Source organism: Eschrichtius robustus, chromosome 8 (genome assembly GCF_028021215.1).
Source record: "Eschrichtius robustus isolate mEscRob2 chromosome 8, mEscRob2.pri, whole genome shotgun sequence".
Classification (NCBI taxonomy): domain Eukaryota; kingdom Metazoa; phylum Chordata; class Mammalia; order Artiodactyla; family Eschrichtiidae; genus Eschrichtius; species Eschrichtius robustus.
Genome location: NC_090831.1, coordinates 26084627 through 26107670, shown reverse-complemented (window position 1 = coordinate 26107670; position 23044 = coordinate 26084627). Strand labels below are relative to the sequence as shown.

Below are 23044 nucleotides of genomic sequence, written 5' to 3'. Positions count from 1 at the left end.
CTGATCATTTCTATCTCCTAATAAATGAGTTTAATACATTTATTATATTTACTGATATACTTGTCCCATTTTGCCTGTCTCCTAGCTGTGTGGGGGGCAGGCTACAGGTGAACTCAGTACTCAAAGGGACACAATGTACAAATGGAATCATAATTGTCCTTCATAGTTACATAGCTGACATATATATTTGCTTACTGTCTGCCAGGCACTGTTCTAAGCACTTTATATATAGTATCTCATTTAATCCTTTCAACAACCCATGAGGCAGATTTTGACATTATTCCTATTAGAAAAGGGGAGGAGAGACTTAACTTTTCCCAAGTTTGCACAGCTAGTATGCAGCAGGGTTGGTATTTAAACCCAGGCAGTCAGGTTTCAAATCTGTTCTTAATCACTAAATGTTACTGTGTCTTGTGAAAGTTTAGCACATGGAGAACATGATAATAACACTGGAAAATACAAAGAGAAAACTCTAAAAACTATTAGACAAGGGGAAAAAAAAAAAGAATTTATTCACAAAAAGTCATTAGCAGGCTGACAATAGGCATTTCATCTCCAGCTGAACCTAACGGAATAACATTTTAAAAGTGCTAAAGGAAAATAGGTCAGGCTAGAATTCTCTAACGACTTTGGCATATAAGAGTGAAGGGGAAATAAAGCCTTTTCAGATGTACGGATTATGATTGTTACTCATGGGTATTTGAATAAACTCTTAAGAATGTACTTTAGCAAGGAGAAAATTATTACATTTTTGTGGCTTTTGGTAAAAAACTAAAAATGCTATTAAGAAGGTGCCTATACAACACTTAGCACATATTTATTGATTTCTCATTGTTACTTCCTTTCCACTTATATAGAAATATATGCTATAAAGGTATTTATGAAAAGCAAGATTCCACTAAGATTAATATAGTGATCAAAGCTTTTTTTAAAAAAAAACAAATGAAATGTTAGTCATTGATAGAAAGCACTCAAAGTGGACACTACTGCCAATGATGGCAGAGGTAGTAAACTTAACGGTATTCAAGAATACTGTGCTATTTATATTACTGAAGAGTGAATACATGTATCAACTTTAGTAAATTAAAGTATTAAATGATTTAGAATTTATGAATCACGAATAAGGAATCTCTTCTTTTTTGTGTGTCTTAATAATTGATTTGAAAACCCAAGCACTATATAACAATTATGTATTCATGTGGTCATTTGAATTCTAAGATTTCTTGTTTTCTTTCCAGCGCCTGGCTTTGGAAGCAGAGAAAGTTCAAGCAGCCCACCAGTGGAGGGAGGATTTTGCAGTAAGGACCCTTTTTAACCACTTGATTTAATAAGTACATTGATGTTTTGTGTTTGGATAATTATGATTGCATTTAAAATATTTTTTTTAGTGATGGACTCTTAAGGTATTACGGGACCAAAAACAGCTAGCTATACTTTGTTGCTTTAAAAAAAATACCTTGAAATATTCTCATACTCAAAGGTATTTATAAAATTAATAACAGAAAAATAACATTAAATTATAGTATTTGAATAATTTTTGTAGGTATTATGAATATACTAGTTGAAAAACAAGTGACATTTTTTAAGAAGTGACATGCATATTGTAGTCACTTTGACGGTGGGCAATGCAATTAAAGTTAGAACAGATGCATTAAAGCCTCTTAAAATTTAATTTGCTCCACATTAGTTAGAAGTTATCCTTCGTCTGCTCTGGCCTGCTTTTTAGAAACGTCAGCTGATATTAACTTCTGCACATACGTTTTTGATAAACTGCTTTTGTGCTCCAAGAGTCACTGGGCTAATTATACAAATCACAGAAATTCTTCTGTGATGAGTTTCTTCCCTCCTTCCTTCCTTCTTTCCTTCCTTCCTCCCTCCCTCCATCTCGTCTCTAGCTATCTGTTATATCTTCTTACATCCATGGTACACAATGAAGAAGGCTGACCTTAAGAGTTAAAATACTTCTGTTACATATTTGAATTGTTTCATTTATAGTGAAAATCTCTTTAGTTTCTTTTCTTTTTTTTTTAACATCTTTATTGGCGTATAATTGCTTTACAATGTTGTGTTTCTCTGTATAACAAAGTGAATCAGCTGTATGTATGCATATATCCCCATATCCCCTCCCTTTTGTGTCTCCCTCCCACCCTCTCTATCCCATCCCTCTAGGTGGTCACAAAGCACCAAGCTGATCTCCCTGTGCTATGCAGCTGCTTCCCACTAGCTATCTGTTTTACATTTGGTAGTGTATATATCTCAGTGCCACTCTCTCACTTCGTCCCAGCTTACCCTTCCCCCTCCCTGTGTCCTCAAGTCAATTCTCTATGTCTGCGTCTTTCTTCCTATCCTGTCCCTAGGTTCTTCAGAACCATTCTTTTTTTAGATTCCATATATATATATATATATGTCAGCATACAATATTTGTTTTTCTCTTTCTGACTTACTTCACTCTGTATGACAGACTCTAGGTCCATCCACCTCAATACAAATAACTCAATTTCGTTTCTTTTTATGGCTGAGTAGTATTCTGTTGTATATATGTGCCACATCTTCTTTATCCATTCATCTGTCGATGGACACTTAGGTTGCTTCCATGTCCTGGCTATTGTAAATAGAGCTGCAATGAACATTGTGGTACATGACTCTTTTTGAATTATGGTTTTCTCAGGGTATATGCCCAGTAGTGGGATTGCTGGGTCGTATGGTAGTTCTATTTTTAGATTTTTGAGGAACCTCCATACTGTTCTCCGTAGTGGCTGTATCAATTTACATTCCCACCAACAGTTCTATAGTTTATGATCAAAGAAAAATTCCAGACAACTCATTTGGGGGATGTCAACCCCCCTCTCCCCATTTAAAATACGATTAGAGTATGAGTGACAACTTGATAATACTGTTCAATTGTCTTTGAATGTTTTGCAAGACAGCAATCTCAGATTTGAAGGTTAAGAAAGTTGTGGTTCAATAGAACACTAAACTGAGGTTTAGGAGTTGGCACTTTTACTTTGTGTTTGTGTGATTTTATTGTCTATCAAAGGAAAATATAGAAAATGATACTTCATTCACTAATAATGTAGGATAACAGTTAAATAGTATTTCATGCTTGATGATTCTGATATTATTTATTTTTACTATCTTTTCCACAAATTTATATTTCTTAAGCAAACTCTTAGTCTACTCAGTTGAGACTCTATTTGACTGTCAGTTTGATTCTTTCACTTGAATTGATCATATTGCTTGATTTGTTGGTATCATGTAGGTACTGGCTTAATCCACAATTGTTTGTTATAGGTACATTAAGAAAGATCAATTTTTCATCCATAATATATAAAGAAAAAATCAGTGATTAAGTTAAAAACACAACCTTTCTGAGTATAGAGGACAAATTTTAAGCTCATCCAGTGAAGATTTTACAGTGCAGTTTGTTGCTGTTAGATGTAAGGAAAGTAAACCTGCATTTTTTTGTGTGTCTTGAATAGACCAAAAACAGCCAAAGTAATTTATCCCAATAAATATCCATTCGATGAACTAATAACTAGTGACATTTACTTTTCTTCCCCATCTTAGAGGTGGCATAGTAAAAGCAGTGTAAAGGCATAATATTTGTGAAGTTAGACATTGTATTCTGCCTAGTCTTGGTATATAAATTGGCGCTGCTTTAGTTTAAATCCTGAGTACTTCTGAGAATCCAAAAAATCATTAAGTTCATCAAATCAGATTGCATAGTATATAGATTCTATTGCTGTTTCAAAAAGCTTTTCTTGCATTAAAGGAATTTGGTAATATTTCATGTAGTCATTTATTGGTTGTATATCTTTTCCAGCTGTCTAGGGAGAAATGATGTGTTAAAAGTAACTTTACAAACAGGAATGTAGTATATAAAATTTCCTTTTCCAGATATATTGGCTCATTCACACTAAGTTAACATTTTGGCAGTGATTTATTTTTCCTTACAAAAGTAATGGGTGACCACTGTAGATGACACAGCAACTCTCAGTGTGTGGTAGCCATTACTCTATTTTTCTGAATCCAAACCATCATCAATTGTAAGGCTAAGAAAGAAAAAAAGAAGCTAATTAAATTGTGACACACCAACAATTTTACGCAGTATTCATATTTGTCGGATGTCAAAATGTGTAAAAATTTACCTTGAAATGTAACTCCTTTTATCTGTTCTCTCAGTGCCTATATCCAAACAGAAGTACTGCTAGGAAAAGTCATGCAAGAGGACAAATAAGTTCCACAATGACACAGATGCCATTACTAGATCTTCTGTGGTTAAATAGAAAATAAATTGTTTACCCAGTAAATGTTAGGAGTTCTTAGCAAATAGTCGTCACCGTGTGGGAGAATTCTTGAACAAATTCTGTTCTAAATTTCCCCTTAGATCACCTCACAATTTATTTAGGACTTGTGAATGTACTGATTGACATTAGAAGAGACTGTTAAAGGGAAAACAAATTAGAGAACTTTAGAGCCCTGTCAACTCATTTCCCCAGTACCCTTCTTGATGGACTATAAATGATGTTCACAGGACACATATCTGTCACAGTTTGCATGTTGACAATTGATATTTTCTCTAAAGTCTTTACAATAGCACTTCCCTTTGAAGTACCATAGGTGATAGACAGTTGAGATAGTAGTAGTGATTTTATATTTGAAGAATAGAACCTGAATGAAGATTGCCTTCAAATTCAAATAAGTAAATAGGGCAAACATAAGAGACCCTTTCTCCCTTTTTCCTTTTTTTCTTTTCTGATAAACTAGATGATGCTTCAATTCATATACATACAATAAGGTTTAAACACATCCTTCAAGACCATAATAAAAATCAAATTCATGCATGGTTGGAAATTAGAAATCATCAACATTAAATGTCTCTTTATTTTGTGATTACATACAAAACAATCAGAAATTCTGTCAATATCTTAACCAAACATTTAAAAATGTTTAATTTGAAGTTAAATGCTGCCATACTCCAAAAGGTCCTTCTTTTAAACTTTATAAGCCTTTTATCTTTTAAGGCATTTAACTGTATGCATCAGTGCAATACTTCTTTAATGCCACCCTTTAATAATTTAACACTAAGATGATTTAGAAGGCAGAAATAATTTCCTAAAAGGTACATTAACATTTCAAAATGAAATATAATATGCCGATTCTTCCCTCTAGTATAAGTAGGGAAGTTTCATTAACATTACTTAGGCAAAATGTTGATTAACATTCTGTGCTCTGTTCTGTAGAGAAATCTCAAGAACAACAACAACAAAAGGCAAAGCACTAAAATGCTGGCAACAAGAAAGGGCTCCTGTAATTCACACTCTCCCTCAGCTCCACTCAATTCCCAATTGGATGTACAATTGAGGGAACAAAGGGCATACACTCTAAATGGATTAAGATTTATGCAGTCATGCATTTACAAGTTCAAACCAATATTTGTAAATAAGCTGTGTCTACCAGCTGCCTTTCAGGTCTGCATGCAACTTACTGGCATTAAAGGGCACCTCTCATGTCACTTACGATGGACAAATTATTTTATTAAGGGCAGGTGGGAGAAGGAAAAAGGAGCTTGGAAAATTAATTGTTCTGCATAAAATAATTGCTATTATTTCTACTGAACAGATCTTTTCCAGTTGCTTTTGAAATCTCTTTTGATTGCATTGCAATGGTTGGTTAACTAAAGCAATTTTGCTTCCAACTAAGCCCGCGATATTAATTGTACGTACACATGTATAAACATAAGGGGTGCCTAATTTGTATTTTAATAAGTAGGATCTTTATGTATGGCTTATTAGCATCAGCTTGTTATTGTGAATGCTGAGTACAGACAGTCTAGAAATTGGGCAGTAAATAAAACATTTAGGGAGCCTTTTTTAGCTCCAGCTTCATAGAGAAACTAAATTAGATGGTGGGAATTTTTCTAGTGAAGTTGAATGTTATTGAGTGTTAATCAGGCTAATTTAGTTCTCCTAACTGAGTTTTAATTATATATATATTTTTTTTTAAAAAATTACCTTACTCAAATCATATTTTGAAATGTTGCTTTAAAAGTTGTACTATGTAGAATTTTGTGTTTATATGAGTTAAATTAATAGGTACTGGCATTCTATATTTTATTATTTCATCTATCCTAATCATTTCACGAAATAACATCACCTCTATTGATTGCAGCACAAACAATTGTGAATATGGGAACTATGAAATCATACTGTATTTATTTTGGGTACAATGTATAAAGAGAAACACTATTCTAAATTATAATTGTGCAGGTTCAGGATACGAAAGTGCTGGCTTTTTAGGAATAAAAAGTGGGGGTGTACATACAGACAATGGAATATTATTCGGCACTAAAAAGAAATGATCTATCAAGCCATGAAAACACGTAGAGGAACCTAAAATGCATATGACTAAATTAAAGAAGCCAATCTGAAAAGACTACATACTATATGATTCTAACGATGTGACAGTCTGGAAAAGGCAAAACTATTGCTAAGAAAAAGAAAAAGACAATCAGCCCCAAATGGAGTCACATATGCTAAGCCCCACATCACCAAACCAAGACTTAACTTACAGTTTCAACTCTCCTAGAAATGGAATCTTAAACCAATTGATCGGGAATTACCTGATGAGCCCTAGTTAGGAATCTGCCTGATAGACCCCTGCCATCCTCTAAAGGACAGTGACCTTGCAATAACCAACCTGCCTTTTGTGCCTTGTAGTACAATTTCCTTTTTCCCACTCTCTTCTGCTGTAAAAGTCTTGCATTTTGTACAGTTCCTCAGAGCTCCTTTCTATCTGATAGATTGGATGCTGCCTGATTCAAATTGATTTTTGCTCAAATAAACTCTTAAAATTAAAAAAAAAAAGTAAGGGGGAGTGGCATTGTCTTAATGAATGAATGAATTTAATAGATTATCAAAATGATTTTAGTCTCTAGCTGGATTTAGTCTTTCTTAGTTTCTACATTTGGTTGAATTGTCCTTTTGGAATCAAGAGCTTACATATTTTGCAACAGTTCTCACGTAGAGAAACAATCAATTTTTTACTACTACTTTTTTTTAAGAGTTTTGTCAGTTTCTCATCATCAAGATAGATGAAAAGGAGCCACAATGCAAAACTGATTTACCCTCAAATTGTGGGAAACCAATTTAGTAGAAAAGAGCCAGGCAAATTCATGGTACCATATTCTTTTTGCTTACGCATACATATAAATGCCCATGGTAAGAGCATTATAAGATAGCAGAGCAGAAAATAGTAACCATGGGCTTTAAATTATTAATTATCCTGGATGATAACCCCTCTCTTTTGTTTCTTATGTTGAATAAAAGAAGAAGCAAAATATTTATCCGTGGTGAAATTGTTCTTGGTAGTTGCATTTACCTCCAGATCATCAAATCTTACGGACATTTTTTGTTTATCTTTGTACTTGGTCTTTTCCTATCTTTTTATTGTACCACTTCCTATTTCCCCTTTCTTCAAACACAAGTTTCTTCTGTTAGTTTTCAGGAAACCCCATTTTCCTATCTTCTCACCATTTAGTCCTTCTCAATCTCCTTTTTAGTACTTCTTTCTGTACTGTAGCTCTAATATTACCTAAATTTAGGGCACAGTCTTAGCCCTCTTGTCTTTAATGCCCATGCTTTCTCCCAGGACACCTCATCCATTGCTTTGAAATTAAATAGAATTCCACCCAAATCTCTTTTCTGAGCTCTAGGCTCATTTATGTAACTGACCTCTTGCTGTTTCCATTTAGCTGTCTCACCTGCATGGTGCTAACATGGCCAGATGAGCTAGTGTTTCCATTCCTCCCTCCCCCAGTATCCTGATGATCTGTTAATTTCCCCATCACAAATGAGATCACCTCCCGGTTCATCTAGCCAAAATTAAGGAGTAATCCTTAATTTCTCCCTCTGCCATAACGCCTCATATAATCCACGTGTAAATTCTGTCAGTTCCAACTCCATATATATCATGCAACCGTTCATTTCTCTTCATCTTCATAACCACCGTCTTTGTCCAAACCACTGACATTCCACAGGCAGAATAATCTTGAAAAAATGACCAAATTATGAATCACAGAGTCCACTCTACTGTCCTAGGGAATTCACAAATTTGTTTTACAGAATTGTAGTGGTCCAACACATACATAATAGTTAAATAAGATTTTCGACTGTCAGTTCGATAGAAGAGAATGATGAGACTTTGAAAAAAATTAATACACAATTTTATAAGGTAGTGGGAAACGTAGCTTTGTATATCCTTCTGACACAAACGTTTTGGAGACCAAATAAGATGGACGAGTCGTAAGAATTTTAAGCCAGTAAGTCAGGCAAATATCAAAACCGAGTAGTTTAAGTAGCACATACCTGAATTTAGAAAGTAATGTGCTGCTTTTCTCAAACCGCCCATGAAAAATATGTCTATGTAGCAGCAACAATAAAATCCAGGCAGGACAAGTAACAACTAGATTTAAAAAAGAGCAAAACTTTACTTTTAGTCAAAATTAGTGATATAAAATGTGAGGTTTTGTATGAATTCGGTTGTAACATAGCAATTTCAAAGTGCCTGCTTCTGCTTTGTTAGAAGGCATATTATGGTCTGAGAGAAAAGGTAATCAAGAGAGCTTGTAATTGCTGAATGTTGTAGAAAATCAGCTATCGTGGAATTGTAGCATTGTGTGCCATGGCGTATATTATACGTTAACTAAATTATTAGATTCCAAAAATTATAAAATTACCACATTGCAAAAACTGCTTCACTTTGTTATAATGTTTCACCACCGTGTGCGCAGTTCTCCTGGGGATCTTATAAGAATCACCTAGAATCCTGTTTTTCAAAGTTCTCTATTACATTCTCCCCTCAAGGTTCTCAGTGATGTCCTATGGGGGTGAAGTCAAGACATTGAGAATCCTTCTGTAGTGAGCCAGTGTGACTGAATGGAATATGATCTCTCTCTCATGGGTGTTAAAACTGAAGAAAGCTTGACCAACACTAACTGGAGGGCTTATTAATTATGAAAATAAAAGTGATGAGTCTAAATGCAGTTCTAATGCTTGGGAAAAAAAGGGATTGAGTGTAAATAGATTTGATGTAGAAAAGAAAATTATAATAAGCAGCCAGAGTCTCAAAAAGATCTAGTTGGGTTTAGTTAATACCAAAATAGCAATAACAACAATAAACAGGCTTACTCAATCACTTTCCTTCTAAAATTATAATATCTTAATTGTTTTTGTAAAAATATTTTAATATCATTAATTAAAAATTAAAATGATATAGATAACTACAAAAGAAAAATTAAAATCTCCCCTAATCTCCACAACTACGTTTATTCCTTGTTTATATTTAGTGAGTCTCATGATGTTCAATTTATCTGTTTATACCTTTTTTCCATGTATTTTTTTCATGATATACACACAAAATTCATAGATACAGTCATATAACAGAATGTGCAAACTTATAATCAAAGACTGTGTTCTATTTTGAATAAATTAACATGTTTCTGTGTTCTCTCACTTTCTTCATACATCCCCAAATCTTATTAAATTATTACTTTTACATTAAGATTTGTCTTATGTTGTGTAACCGTAGTTTCCACAGTGTTAATCCTGGTTCTAGATCCTCCATTACTCACCTTATTTTTTTGTTTTTGTTTTCTCTTTAAATTCATAATTTGAGTGGATTTTGTTGTGAAGTATTTTAATCAAGAAGAGCCGTGAGATGCTTTAATTCCTGAGTTCTTATGTGTTAGAGAATATCTGAGTATTTCATTTTGGACTTGAAGAAAACCTTGGCTAAGTAGGCATTTTTCTCACTCAAAATTTTGGGGCATTGCTTCACAGTCTTCTGTCATTTTTAGTGGCTGTCAAGAACTCTAAAGCTGTTCCAGTTTTAGCCCCTGGTTTCCATCGTGAATTGACTTGATTTTTTTCACTGATTCTCTAATGATATGTTCTTTGTTCTTGAAGTTGAGCTAGGAATGATGCATCTGATTGTTGATTGTTTGATGTCTTCTTACTAAAGTTGTAATTTCATTTCAGAGATGTAGATGTTTACTTTCAGCATAGTTTTGAATATTTCTGCCTAAAGTTTTTTCATGATCTCTTTTTCAAGAATATTACTTAGTGTAAGTTGGGCCTCCTTTTCTGTTTTCCATAACTGGTATCTTCTCTATTACAGTTTTTAAAAAATACATCTTTATTCAGTTACATTTCATTCGGCATGATTTTCTGAAGCCTGTCTGGAATGACGGTCTTTTCACCTGCATCCATGCTTTTGTTGTTTTCTTGTGGTTTTCTTCGCTAAATAATCTTTTTTGTATCTCCCAGTTTTCTCTATGTTCTGGCAGCTTCTTTGCCAACTTATATTGGTTTATAATTAATCTTTTGAACTCCTTTATCTTATATTTTCTTTCATTTTTTCCCCTGGCTATCTCCCTCCACCTCCTGTTTTAAAGAATAGGTCTACAGTTTCTCTGGGACTCTGAAGAACCGTGGATCTTAATTCTTTCTTTTATTTTAGGATTTCGTATATTAAATTAGTTTTCCTTTCTTCCTTCCCTTTTCCAAAAATGGCTAGGCACAGGTTCCTGAATCTTTTTGAGTAAAGTAATGATTTGATGGAAGATGATGAAGGAAAGTTAAAGATAACTTAAAGATACTTTAGGGCTTCCACTAGTAAGACTGTTCCACTGAGGTGAATAGTCTCAGCTGTATTCCAAAATATGCTCTTTCCTTTGCACATTTCCAGTCAGTTTTTAACATTCAAGAAGTCTGTAAGACTTATGGTAAAAACAATTAAGTCATGGCTTTTCTTGAAGCAAGATGATGATTGCCATTTCTCTTTCTTACTGGGATTTATTTTCTTTTATGTTTTTCAGCTAGAATTTATTTAGTAAAAAAATAGAAAACTGCAGGTAATAGTAGTATTAATTGCATTTTCAAAGCCAAAATAGGGGATGCCCAATGTAAGTGTTCCTGAAAAAATATATATGTAATTATCCACTTGGTACCAGCTGGATATTATAAATGCCACTTTTAAACAAATTATTACAAAATATGATGAAGAAAAGAAAATACAGTGTAAACCAGTGTGAAGATAAAGCAGAAAATACTCTAAATAGAAACCCTAGTTACCATTTGCTCATGAGAATTATTGATTCTCAGCTTATAATGTGCTTCTGACTCCATTAGGATATTTTGTTGTCTAGTATTCAGTCTAAAATTATTTTTTGAGCCATGAAGCAAGTCAAAAGCCATGATGTTTAGAAGTGGCATACTCTAATAAATAGAATTGCCGACCAAGGTGCCAGAAAGAGTTTGGTTTGGTTGTTTCCTATTGTGTGATTTTTAGCTATATAAGGTCTAAGCCACAGTTTCTTCAACAATAAAGAGGGGATAATATTGGTACTAATAGCACAGAGTTATTTTGATACTTAATGAAAATTATGCATGGACGCCTTCACACAGGTCTTTGACAAGTAGATTCAAGCATTTCAGATAACTGAAATTATCTTAGCAATCAAATTTAGTTTTCTTTAAAAACTTGGCTTATATTCTTCCTGCTTGGTTTCAGGTGAACAACATCCTGCCATCATCAGACACCTTTCACATACACATAATCAGTACGTTTCATCGAGATCAGTTATTCTTGCAAATGTGTTGTTTCTCTTTTGAAACATGTTTGTAAAGATAAAAAAAAAAAAAAAAACCCGCTATGAAATGTTAAATAAGGAGGGCAGTACAGAATCAAAATATTCATTTTGATACATTATATTCTTGCTTTGAGCAAAATATACATTTTTTTTCAGCACAGCTATTTTAAGCTCTCAAAATGTATGAATGTTGGAATCCCATTATCTTACAGCTTACACTCTGTAAAATCTAATAAATTTTACATTTCTACCCTTTTATTTCAAAATCTTAACTATTTTTCATGTTTCTTTGTTCTGAGGGTTTTTGATTGTGGAATAAAGAGCATTCATTAAACTCAGGAGAGATCACAGAATTTAAGTTGTAATCAATATAAAATATATGTTTCATGGTTGCTAAATTCTTTTTTCATCATCTTTGTGCTGAGTGAAAATAACCAAATCATGTACTCAGGCTGACTTAAGCCTGTTTCTTTGACTAGAAGGGAAATGAAACTACCTGTCAGAGAATATCAATGTTTCTGTTATTTTAATATCATAGATGTTAATCTTAAGGCTTCCCAGAAGTCTCTAGTTTTTAGAGTTTTCTCTGAAATTCTGGTTCATAAAGTTATTCATTCGATAACCTAGATTTTAATCTCAGGTTTCTTCTATCTTACAGACTTTTAGTTCTAAATTCTGATTCATAATTAGTTAACAGTTTGTGGTGGCAAGGGGAAATGGGGGAAAATATGAATAATTTTAATCCATAAATGAGTATTCACATCGTACGCCATTTTCATCAAACCCTATTTTCTCATCTGAATGAACACAGAATAAGCACCAAGAGTTGTGGAACTTTAGAACATTGGATTCTCTGGCACTGGAAGCTTTGTATGGCTTACTTGCTGTTGTTTCCTTTCTCAGTACTCTCAGATGTCAAGGGTATTTCACTGATGATTATGAATTGTCTTGAGTCATGTCATGTGACTCACAGAAAAATACAGCAATGACAAGAAAAGCCAAGGTCTCTCTACAAAAGCACCGCTTGGCCATGTTGAAAGCTTTGTGAATTCAGAATGAAGATGGGCAATTGTACTATAATTCATAGCTCTGCTTGAGTGCCAAGGAGTCATATCTTTCAACAGCTTTCAAGTTCTTCAGGACATGTAAAATTCAAGGTTACTGTTGAGCAAATTAAATTCATCAAATACTTTGACTTCAAAGGGTATAAACATCTATTGTGTGGTTTGAGAGAAACTATATTGAATCATGTTAGTGCTAGTCAATTTGGTAACACAGAAACTATAAAATTTAAGGAACTTTCACATTATGTTTACAGAGAAAAAGTTCAAGCATATTTTCATGAAAAAGTGAAATTTAATTAGCTTTCCATTTCAATTCCCCTCTCCATCCCACTACAAAAGAAGAAAGAAAAAAAAATTGTGATTAGTAGTGATGAATAGCTTGGTTATTATATGTTACTTGAGATTGTATACATGAATCTCGTGTTTTGGGAGAAAGATGGATTTATTTACTATTATACTAAAAATCATAGTTCTTAATTATGCTTTTTAAGAGGTACAGTGAATGTAAATAGATATATTTTTTTTTTTTATTAAGAAAATGTAGGGTAGCAATATATTATTTGGGATGATAGAGTGCAAGTTGATTACCCAGAAAAATTGGGAGAACTGATGTCTAAGTAGCTTGCGGATTGATTTCTGGGCTTCTCCCTCATTAAAAACTGATATATGGCAGGAGTTTAGCTGCTCTCAAGCTTCCCTGCAGCTTTATTTGTACCAGGCAGTTTGGTTACAAACGGTTTCCTGCTGGGATACCTGAAACCAAAAGTAAAACCAAAAGGGCAGCAGAACAGGTAATTAAATAGGCATTACTGGCGTTGATTGTCACTAAATTTAAAAGCACGGTTTATTGAATTAAAGCAACAGTGTGGGCAGTTGACTTCATAGTGTGCCCATATGTCTTGTGTAAAATTATTTTTTATAATCTTGCCAGTAGGTATTTTGTAATGACATCTTGGTATGATTTAATATTTTAAATCTTACATATTAACACCAAGTCTTTAATGATATAAAATTCACTTGTTTCTAAACCTGTTTTTTTTTTTTTTAAAGTAAATTGAAATGTCCTAAGAATTAGATGAGGGAGTAAATAAAGTATTACTAATACATGAATACTGACAGTGTATAAACAAATATACCATGCTGAATATATTTCTATCCAAATATAATATTTTGCTTCTGTATTTGTGTTTCTCCTTAACTTTTAGCTGTCTGTTTAGGCTGCCCTCTAGTGAAATATACAGTAATGAAGACAGTAATTTGTTACACCCTGTTTTCATGCTGGTGAAACCTTATTTTCTCTACCCTTTCCCAGTTTGATTATCATTTTCCTCTTTATGTCATCTGCATTATACTTGGGCTTGCTGACAATAATCAGTGAGGGAGATTTGGAGAAGCACAGAGACCAATTTAGAGAAAATTCTAGCTTTGTTGAGATAATTTCCTTTTGCTAATGGCAAAAAAAATACCATTTCAGAAGCTCACCAGGAAGGAACGTTTTTATTCAGAAACTGAGAGATTAGGATTTGGTATTCCCAAACTAAAGATGCTTGTTTGGTTTATTATTATATTTATTAAACATCCACAATTTAAAAATATATAGTATACTAGTGTGAAATTAGTAAATGAAAAAATGACATTCATTTGCCCTAGCGGAAAATAGTGAAGCTTTGGTGTTACATTGATTCCAATTCTATTTTGCTACTCACTAAGTAACTGAGAAATTGGCTTACCTTCCTGAACCTCCATTTCCTCATCTGTAAATTATAATGATATACATATCTTTTTTTTAATAAATTTATTTATTTTATTTATTTAATTTTGGCTGCATTGGGTCTTCGTTGCTGTGCGCGGGCTTTCTCTAGTTGCGGTGAGCGGCGGTACTCTTCGTTGCGGTGCGCGGGCTTGTTGCGGAGCATGGGCTCTAGGTGCGCGGGCTCAGTAGTTGTGGCTCATGGGCTCTAGAGCTCAGGCTCAGTAGTTGTGGCTCATGGGCCTACTTGCTCTGCCGCATGTGGGATCTTCCCGGACCAGGGCTCCAACCTGTGTCCCCTGCATTGGCAGGCGGATTCTTAACCACTGCACCACCAGTGAAGCCCTACATATCTTTAATATTGGATATGAACATTTCATGAGATAGTATAGGTTTCCATACTAGATTGTCAGTAAATGGACGTAACATTGTTATCGTTATTATTGTTTATATCCTGTTTTACAAAAGATAGCTCTATGAAGATTAGCTGGCATTTATTTGTTGAATCATGTTTTATACATCCTTAAATTCAGTACAAGTCTTTTCAGTATTAGGTGAGCACGCATATGTGCTTTATGTGTTGTATCGTTCTTTCCTCTACTGGGATGAGAAATCAGTGCTAATAATCTTAGGTTCTCTGTTCTCCTCTGTACACGTATAAAACTCACACATTTCTTAAGAAAATATTTCACTTAAAGTTTTGCGCTGGCAAATGTACAAAAAAAACTTGAAAGAATGATATTAGATCATTGTCTATTGTCTGTATATACAAATATATAATACTATGTATGAAGGTTATGGAAACAGAGAGAGGGAGACAGAGTGACTATTTGAAGAATCTTTCTGTGTTTGCTCAGAAAACACCTTTGAAGACCTCTGCCCACTATATTTTTCAGTGTTCATCAGGCTTTGGTGACAGGAAGAACCTTATGACTCAGGGCAAAATTTCATTTATCCTTTTCATCAGACAAGGAGAATGATGCGACTTTCTTTCTCCCAGTCTGTCAAGAAATTCATGGCTAAATTTCGTGCTTAATTACAGGATTATGGGGTTCTATAATGGTTATCCTTTTTCTCCTTCTAAGTTTTTAAAAATTATTATTGTTGAAATATTTATTTTAACTGGCCTGTTGAATAGGTGTTTTGTAATTTGCTCTAAGAATGGAATTATATGTCTTAGAACAATGATGCTTAATGGGGGTTGGTGGATGGAGAGAGGAATTCAGAAAAATCTCCATCGGAACATTTCAAATACAACTTTCTTGGTATCCCTACACAAAATCCAGTTATAAATCAATGGCTGGTTAATTAAAAATCTGTAAGTGGTCATACAAACATAGATGAAAGCTGTGGTTAAAAGTTTTAAGGCACTGGAATTTGTGAAAGTGATGTTTTGCCACAAATAAGTTTATATTATACAGGTAGAGACCCAATGGTCTATTATACTCTTTTACACAATCTGTCATTTTTATTTTTTAAATTTTTATTTATGTTTAATTTTTAGAAATTTTTGGCTGCATTGGGTCTTGGTTGCTGTGCACGGGCTTTCTCTAGTTGCGGGGAGCGGGGGCTACTCTTCGTTGCGGTGCGCAGGCTTCTCATTGCGGTGGCTTCTCTTGTTGTGGAGCACGGGTTCTAGGCACGCAGGCTTCAGTAGTTGCAATACTCGGGCTCAGTAGCTGTGGCTCACGGGCTCTCGAGCGCAGCCTCAGTAGTTGTGGCGCACGGACTTAGTTGTTCCGCGGCATCTGGGATCTTCCCGGACCAGGGATCAAACCCATGTTCCCTGCATTGGCAGGTGGATTCTTAACCGCTGCACCACCAGGGAAGTCCAATCTGTCATTTTTAGAAACTGCTATATGTTCGAGTCATTTAAATGAAGAGTGAGGAAAAATGGTAAAATGAGCAACGTTCAGTTGTGTTATTGAGCAGTTGTCTTATCCTTACAGAAATTGGAGTTTATCTTCAATGCCTAAATTATAGGAAATAAAATCTTAAAAATAGATTTATATTTATTTTATTAATTATGTGTAATTTATTACTTAGTTCTTTCCAACTTACTTTGTTTCTTTATACATGACTGGTTTGCCTTTAGTTTAGAAATTGTGTCCAGAATTTTTATGGCAGATGGTCCTGAGTCCTTTTCATAGACTAGCTAGCTTCCTAATGATCTCAACAAAATGACCAATGGCAACAGGATGAGCATTGCTTAGGTGTTACTTAAAACACTTAGTTTACAGGTTCTAACAAGGTGTCAGCCTTTTGTGTACTTTTGATAACAGGAATGTCCTTGGTCTGGGAAAGTTATACCATTTGGCTTAGTGTGGGAGTTTAGAAGGTCAAATAAACTATAGTTTGAATGTGTGTAAATACCTGGCTGGTCAGGTCATGGATATCAATTTAGGTGATCTGTGGGATTGTAGATATGACAGCCATCTTTCTCTAACCATCAAAAATTAACATACTACTGCTGTTACGAATGCAACTGTTTTGATGATGCCTTAATGTATTTCAAAATGAGAATTAAATGAACAATGCCAGATAAATATATATGTAAAGTTGAGAATATCATTTAAGCATACAATGCATTTGATTAAGGATTTATTCCACTTTGCAAAACAAACATTCCTTGGCCTTCCTGGGTAGTTTTCTAAAGTCTGGAGCAGTTTGTAATTTTGATGTCACTCCTTTGAGATCATCGTTCCAAATTTCATTTCAAAGCTAATGTTCAGTGATACAGCATCCTTCTCCCCTCCAAAAAAATTCCTGCAACAACATTTACTTCTTAAATTGTTGGTAATAATATAAAATATACTTAAATGATGTTATAGTATCTTGCAAATTAGGGTTGCCAGATTTAGCACATAAAAAGACAGCATGCCCAGTTACATTTGAATTTCAGATAAACAAAATATATATCTCTTTTGTGTAAGTTTGGTACATTGTTTTACTAAAAAAATCCATCATCAGAAATTCAAATTTAATTGATCTCTTTTGTCTGGAACACTATATTTTAAAGACTAACATCAAGTTCTTAAATGAAAATTCTTAGCTCAACCTTTCCTCAACTTCCTATGTTTATTATTTCTTTTTTTACACAATCTCCGAGCAATTTCTAATCAATACTAGTCCAATCATATAACTGTAACTTTTGTATCATTTATTTGATGGTGAATGGAAAGGATATTATATATATTATATTAATATTTATCAGCTTGATTAGTCATTTTTAGGTCTATCTTGCACTCTGTTGATATATAGGTTGACAAATTTACCTTTAAAATGTAAAATATAGAGGATAATTTCACTTGATCTGCTTTCAGTTTACTTGTTCCTCTTCGGTGTTTCTAGAGCTGCTATTTTTACCAAACAAATAATCCATGAAAGTGGCCAAAATATACAACAGATGGGAGGAAAAAACACAGCCTTCTAATTTTTTAGGGAGGAAATTGTGTCTGTAAAGGTTAATTGGCTGCTAATGTATTCCATTCCTACTTCTCACCTGGATAGTGACTTTGAAATGTCTTTATTCTTTAAATGTAAACTATTTTTCATACTGAGTTTCTTATGTACTGGGAGAGAAGTCATTCTGGTCAAAAGTTGAGTATGCCGATGTGTTCCTTTGTTCAGTAACACATCTGGAAGCATAGTTTAAAATGTAGACAACTCTATAATTGGCTTGGCTTTTCTGCAGGATTTCTGCTCTCCATTGAAGTGACACCAGCATCTTATGATTGAAGTAACTTCATTTAGCCAAGTCCTTTAGCTGGTCAATCTATCTTTTTCCTCTGTTTTTTGTTTAAAAACTATCTAAATTTTATTATTTACACTTGACCAAGATGAATGCCTTTTTTTATTTTTAGGAAATTTTTATTTGCTATTTCAACCTTCTCTTATACTATTCTACTTATATAATTACATCACTGAAACAGATATACTTTGGGTACTTAAGTAATGGCCTTGATTATAGTTGTATAAAATAGTCTTAGAATAATTTGAATACTAGAAAGTAATATTATATATTATTTATATATTATCTATATACATCCTTAAAATTTCAACATTCTTTCAGATAAATCATAACATTAAATTATCATTGCAACCCTTTGAAGTTGGAGTTCTTTGCCTAGCTGAAAATGAGAAGACAAAACAATTTTGGCCGTATTAATTTATTTGTTTGCTGCCGCAGAGTAAGAATTGGACCAAGGAATAGAATTCTGAAAGTATGTGTGAGGAACGGAGCATGACCAACAGAATTCCCTTTCCCTGTCCCTCCTTTTAAAAATTTTGGACAACAGATGAAATGCAGTATACAACTTAACTAGGACAATGTTGAGAGTTTTGGATTACTTGAGAATCTTTTGGATTGTGGCTTTCATAAATTAACACTTTAACATTTATGCATGTTTTAATTAGAGACAAGTTATATCTGAAACAGTGAACAGTTTGAATTTAAAAAGCTCTTTGAAAAATGACTTAATTAAATACAATTACTGAAACTAGGCTAATGAAGTATAGGCTACTAGGAATTTTTTTGTTTCTTTCCAAAGCAATTATATATTATTCAGATGGAATGGAGTGCTTCTAAAATGTCAGAAATTATTCCATTTATTTCTTCTGCAGTAACCTTTCTTTCTTTGTGCTGTGAGCAAAATTATTTTCACACAAAGGTAGTTCAAATTATTTAAACTGTAGTCTGTCCCCTAGAAAAAACACTTTCATTTCTACTCCAGTTAAATGCAAATGAATGGCATTCCATTATATTAATGAAAGGTAGCAGCGGTTGATCTGGAGCAGTTCATTTCTGCCAGAATGGAGAGATTGCCAGACTTTGTGTGGTAGGAGGGAAGGGGTTGATTTAAGCTAGTTTGAGGATGCTTCTTTCTCAACACATCCCTCCTCAGAAACACAGTTACTATTTTTCAGAGATGAATGAATATACTTTGAGTTGACATTTCAAGACATAAAGAAAAATAATGATGTTGCAATTCCTCTTTTGCACGTTTCTACAGAAATATGTCAGAGACATTTCCAGTGGCGGGGCGGGGTGGGCAGTGGGGAGAAGCAGCTTTGCCTTTGTTTTTCAGAGTTGAAAGATGTCTCTCTGAGTTCTGTTGGATGTTCACATGAGAAGAGAAGCAAATCTATCAAAGATTCACTGAGAAAAATAGATGAGCACACAGCTCCTAGGTCTTATGTGACCTAAAGAAATACAGTTACTTAGTGGAAACATCAAAATGTATAGATGGAAGAATTCTAGAGACCACAGTTGTCAAATGACTCAGCATTTTACAGATGAAGAACCGAAGCCTCAGGAAGTCACACTGCCACCTAGTCAGTGCTTAATATCATTTGTTGATTTAGCCACATGCTCGGTAAAACACTCACATTTAGCCACATTTCTAAAACACTTACTATGTGACTCTGGTAGATGTTGGTTCCCTGCCCACTACTACTCAGCGCACACACACAGTTGTATAGCTTCCTACTCTAAGCGTCTGCAGATATTTGCTTGAGGGCTTTCTGTGGTGACAGGAATTTGCAGAACACTTCCAACCAGTGATGATGGGTGTGGGTGAAAACTACCAATCTTCTCACTCTTTGGATATAACAATGTTGAGCCATGTTGTAAAGCCTCCCAGCAGTTCTTGGAGGAGCTTGGTTGCCCATCTGCTTTTTAGCACACGTTGTTTTGAATTTCTTCAACTCCATGCCTCACTTCTCCACTTTGCTAGTAGTATTTGCTGGGATCAGCTCCCCAATAAAACTTAGTCTTAGTGTCTGCTTCTGGAGAACCAAACCTAAGGCAGTGCTAGAAACCTGTCCATAAAGACCTCGTCTGTGGAGAATAAAGATCATTAAGCAGAGGAGGGCAGGCTTGTCCAATAGTCCCTGGCACCTAACTGTGATGGGCCTGTAGCCACACGTTGAGCACAAAGATGAGGGTAACTGTCTGTCCCCTCATAGGGCTCAGACATGTGGACAGAACATAGTGTGGTAAGTGTAAGGACTGCAGAAGGGGTTGTAGCTGATCTTTGGATCAAACTTTCACTCCTTAATTCCATGCAACAAACCAGTAAGGTAGCTACTGTTTTTCTCCCTGATTTATAGAGGAGAAAAATATCGGAAGGTGCTGTGAAAAGCATTAACAGGGATATCTAATTTTGACTTGAAGTGGGAAAGCTGGGGAAGTTTTCCACAACAAGGAAAGCTTCCTGGATGTAATTTAGGTATGGACAGAATTTATTCCAGAGCCCCAGATAGGAAGGACGGCATGTTCTGGTCTGCTCTAGAATTTCTCCCAAACACATCTTCCCTTTCCCACTGTGTTTTCTACCTGTAAGGGGAGCCAGGTCATATACATTTCATTTCACTCTTAGATCTCTCCTTTAGCATTTTTCAGTGTTTAGACTTCCTAGTTTCATCTTTCTATATAAAGTTATCCATTTTTGAAGTTTGTAAATCTCCTTTCTACTTTAACAAGCCACCTGGCTTTTAAGAATATTGCTTCATAGAGACTTAATCCTAATACAATATCCAGGCCATACAATGATGTGTTTGTATTAGCCAAAATTTTCACTGTCTGAAAATAGTGAGGAGTTGGGATGGAGGGGAAAGAGGGGTGGGAAATCCAACAAGAAATATGATACTGGGATACAAGGTTAATTAAATTTTTACCAATTTATTATTTTCAAGAAGATCACAGCTATTGTATATCCAAGGAATTTTGTAAGGATTAAATGATATATGTAAATGCCTTTCCCATAATGGACACATGACAATTATCTCTTCTTCTCCTCCTTCTTTCCCATCCTACCTATATAGCCCCTCAAATCCAGTGAAAGATGAATTAAATTGATGTAGTGATTACCAATTTACTGTTCTTTGAAGGTCTGATTTTAGCCAAATTATTTTATATTCAGGAATTCAATGGCCATAGTGTAAGTCTGTATATTTTGCTTTAGCATGATAATATTCTGAAGTTGATAATGATTAATTTGGAAAGGGAGTGCTAATATTACCTTTGGAAAAATTAATGCAACTCTATTACTAGGACATCATATATTGTTATGATCAAGTGCTGTTAACTTTGATCATGAGTCAAGAAAATCTGTGAGTTGTCTAAATCAATAGGAAGAAGCATAGAAAATGGAATATTTTGGTGGATTAAATTTTAATGTTTTAGTTGATTATACCCCAAGCTTCATTAGAAACACAGATAAAGGAGATTAAAGCAAGGTCCTCAGCATTAGAGATATGTTTGTTCATTCCTGGACTGAGTTTCCTGGGAGATTTGGTGGATGAAAATAACATATTTATCTTCTTATATTCTACTTTGGCTTTTATCCTATAGTTTAAATAATATATTTATCGATATCCTCTGGAACACTAAAAAGGCTTACAGGCAGATTCTTATTAAAGTTTATCGGATGAAGAAATGAATTGCTATAGCTCTTAATGTTTAATAGGAACTGATCTCCCCTGAAGTTCAAGAACACGGAACTCTGAGATCACAGGCCACTTGGACTTCCTCCTTGGTTTCTTATAAGAGTGAACGTGGTCTAGGTTTTCACTTATTTGAAGCTTTTTAAAGGCTATATACTTTTTCTCTACTCTGATGCATTGTGTGTGTGTGCCTGCATGTATATGTGTGTGCGTTTTGTTGTTATTTTTACTCCAGAATTTCTAAAATAGTTCCTTATAAGCTCATGATGGTCATTTATCCATTTATCTGTCCATTCAGTGGTAGTTCATACAGTTCAGACAATAGCATCGAATATACACATAATAGAACGTGTCTCTACTTAAAACAATTTTTCTCTCCTTTTTTTAAAAAAAATTCTTCTTTTATGTAGAAGTAATGAACATTTTATGTAGAAGAAATGAATTTGGTGAATATTATGTGTTTTTTTCATCTAGGATGATAGTCCCAATTGTGTCATGAGCCTCATAATAAGTATAGCTTGGGGCTTGAGTACGTGAGCATGTTTGTAATTAGGTCATTAAACATAGTAAGACACCTGAATTCATTCTCTCTTGCTTTGGTGGCTTTTAGAGGGCCTTGCTTGTTGATTGGTTAATGTGGTGGGCCAGGTATTAAGTAGTACTTCAATTTACGAGCACCATAATGGCAACTTAAAAAAAACAACAACAACTATATTGCAAATATATACTGGCAGTTAACTGATAAATACATGTAAGATGGTGTTTGCTTAAAGTAACAGAAGCAAGCTTTTTTAAAGGAAGGCCAAAATTAGTTTCTAGTTTTTTCTTCCAGTAAGCTAAAGAAATTAGTATTAAATTCAACTCACATTTTAAAACAAATGGTAAGGCAAAGTTAAAAGAACAGCTAAGACGACTGAATGTGCCTCAAAGATTATTAGCCGTTCTCTTTGTTATTAGGTAGACATTGAGTATATAAGGAACTCACTGTCTCTAAGAAGCAGATCATTCTGCATTCATAGCAGCAGGATATGGGAGGAGTAAGTACTCAATTAGGGATAAGAAGACCTCCATTAGTCTCGGATTGACTACTGTTAGTCTTAGCTTTCGAATATACAAAATTGAGATTGATAATAT

The 23044-nt window shown here is 34.2% G+C and overlaps 1 protein-coding gene across 4 annotated transcripts in view; it reads left to right on the top strand.

Annotated features, from left to right (window-relative positions):
• Positions 1-23044, top strand: part of CACNA2D1 (calcium voltage-gated channel auxiliary subunit alpha2delta 1) — a 500765-nt gene that overhangs the window by 273756 nt on the left and 203965 nt on the right. For all 4 annotated transcript variants that reach the window (XM_068550454.1, XM_068550455.1, XM_068550456.1 and 1 more), the window contains one exon: positions 1239-1298. In XM_068550454.1, the coding sequence (XP_068406555.1) occupies positions 1239-1298 (60 nt within the window). The remainder of the gene's footprint in view (positions 1-1238; positions 1299-23044) is intronic.